The sequence below is a fragment of the Merops nubicus genome, unplaced genomic scaffold (assembly GCF_000691845.1).
Source record: "Merops nubicus isolate BGI_N331 unplaced genomic scaffold, ASM69184v1 scaffold4924, whole genome shotgun sequence".
NCBI lineage: Eukaryota > Metazoa > Chordata > Aves > Coraciiformes > Meropidae > Merops > Merops nubicus.
In genome coordinates this window covers 2,417-3,769 of record NW_008602113.1, presented here as the reverse complement: position 1 = coordinate 3,769, position 1,353 = coordinate 2,417, and the positions used below count along the sequence as shown (strand labels likewise).

Sequence of the window (1,353 nt, the reverse complement as noted above, 5' to 3'; positions counted from 1 at the left end):
CCCTCCTCGTCCTGCTGGCCACACTGTTGCTAGTACAAGCCAGATGCCCTTGGCCCCCTGGGCACACTGCTGGCTTACTCAGCTGCCTGTCCCACCAGGTCCCTCTCCTCTGAGCGTGAGTCAGAGGCTCAGAACGCTGCCTGGGAAAGGGCACCCAGCTCTGTGAGGCCCAGAGAGCCAGGCCCAGAGCAGAGGGGGAGCCCCAGTGACCAGCCAGGGTCACCCTGTTCCCCTGCTTGCCCCAGCACTGGGTTTTGGTGCCGCTTCCTACCAGGGCTGGGAGGATCCTTAGGGCTGGAGTGGTCCCGGCGGGTGGCAGCCCTGGGGAGGGAGGGTTTGGGGCTGGAGCTGGGTGCTGAGGAGCTGCAGTGGAGATCCTGAGCTCTGGGAGCTGCGTGGCGTGTCCTTGTTCCCCTCCTCACTGCCCTGCTCCCCACCTTTGTCCTCTCCTCCCCAGACATGTTTGACAAGACCAGGTCGGGGCGCATCGACGTCTACGGCTTCTCGGCCCTGCTGCGCTTCATCCAGCAGTGGAAGAACCTTTTCCAGCAGTATGACAGGGACCAGTTGGGCTGCATCAGCTTCAACGAGCTCCAGCAAGGTGGGCTGAGGGGCAGAGACCCCAACCTGGCCCTCCCTGAGCTGTCTGGCAAGCACTTGGCATCTACATTCAGCTGGGAGCAGTGACTCCTCCCGGCACCACCCCTGGGAGCTCCCTGGTGCTTCCCGTGCAGCCATGACTCAGTCCATGCCTCTGGCTGTGCTGGGCCACACTCTGCTGGTTCAACTGGCTGGGGCAGAGCTGGTGCTGAGCTGGTGCTGAGCCTTCCTGTGGGGCAGGAGACGAGGAGGCACAGCAGGGCTGTGGCCTCGACTTCCTTCCGTAAGGAAACCCAAAGGGCCCCTCTTAGGTGGCACGTGGCTGAAGCCTGTGTTCTGAGAGGAACTCCTGGGCCTGGTGGGTCTGGTGGAGGGGAGGAATGTGTGGAATTCCTGCCTTGGTTTGGCTCCTCCCTGGGGAGATGTGCCAGCAGGGGGGAGGTGGGCACAGAGGTGGGCACGGAGGTGGGCGCGGCCTCTCCCCCTCCCGCCGGGGAGGTTTAACCCGCCTGTTTCTCCCTCCCAGCTTTCTCCCAGATGGGCTACAACCTGAGCCCCCAGTTCAGCCAGCTGCTGCTGGCCCGTTATGCCCCACGCAGCCCCAACCCCAGCATCCAGCTGGACGTTTTCATCCAGATCTGCATGCAGCTGCAGAGCAGCACCGACGCCTTCCGCGAGCGGGACGCGGCGCGGGCGGGCACGGCCCGGCTCAGCTACGAGGACTTCCTCACCATGGTGGTGAACCGCAAGCTC

General features: G+C 64.3%; 1 protein-coding gene across 1 annotated transcript; it reads left to right on the top strand.

Annotated features, from left to right (window-relative positions):
- Window positions 1-457: 457 nt before the first annotated feature.
- On the top strand, window positions 458-1,345 carry PEF1 (penta-EF-hand domain containing 1; the record flags this gene model as incomplete). The annotated part of the gene is made up of 2 exons (XM_008938222.1): window positions 458-601; window positions 1,127-1,345. Coding segments are annotated over 2 exons (363 nt in total), but the record flags the coding sequence as incomplete, so codon positions are not given.
- Between the last annotated feature and the right edge of the window lie 8 nt (window positions 1,346-1,353).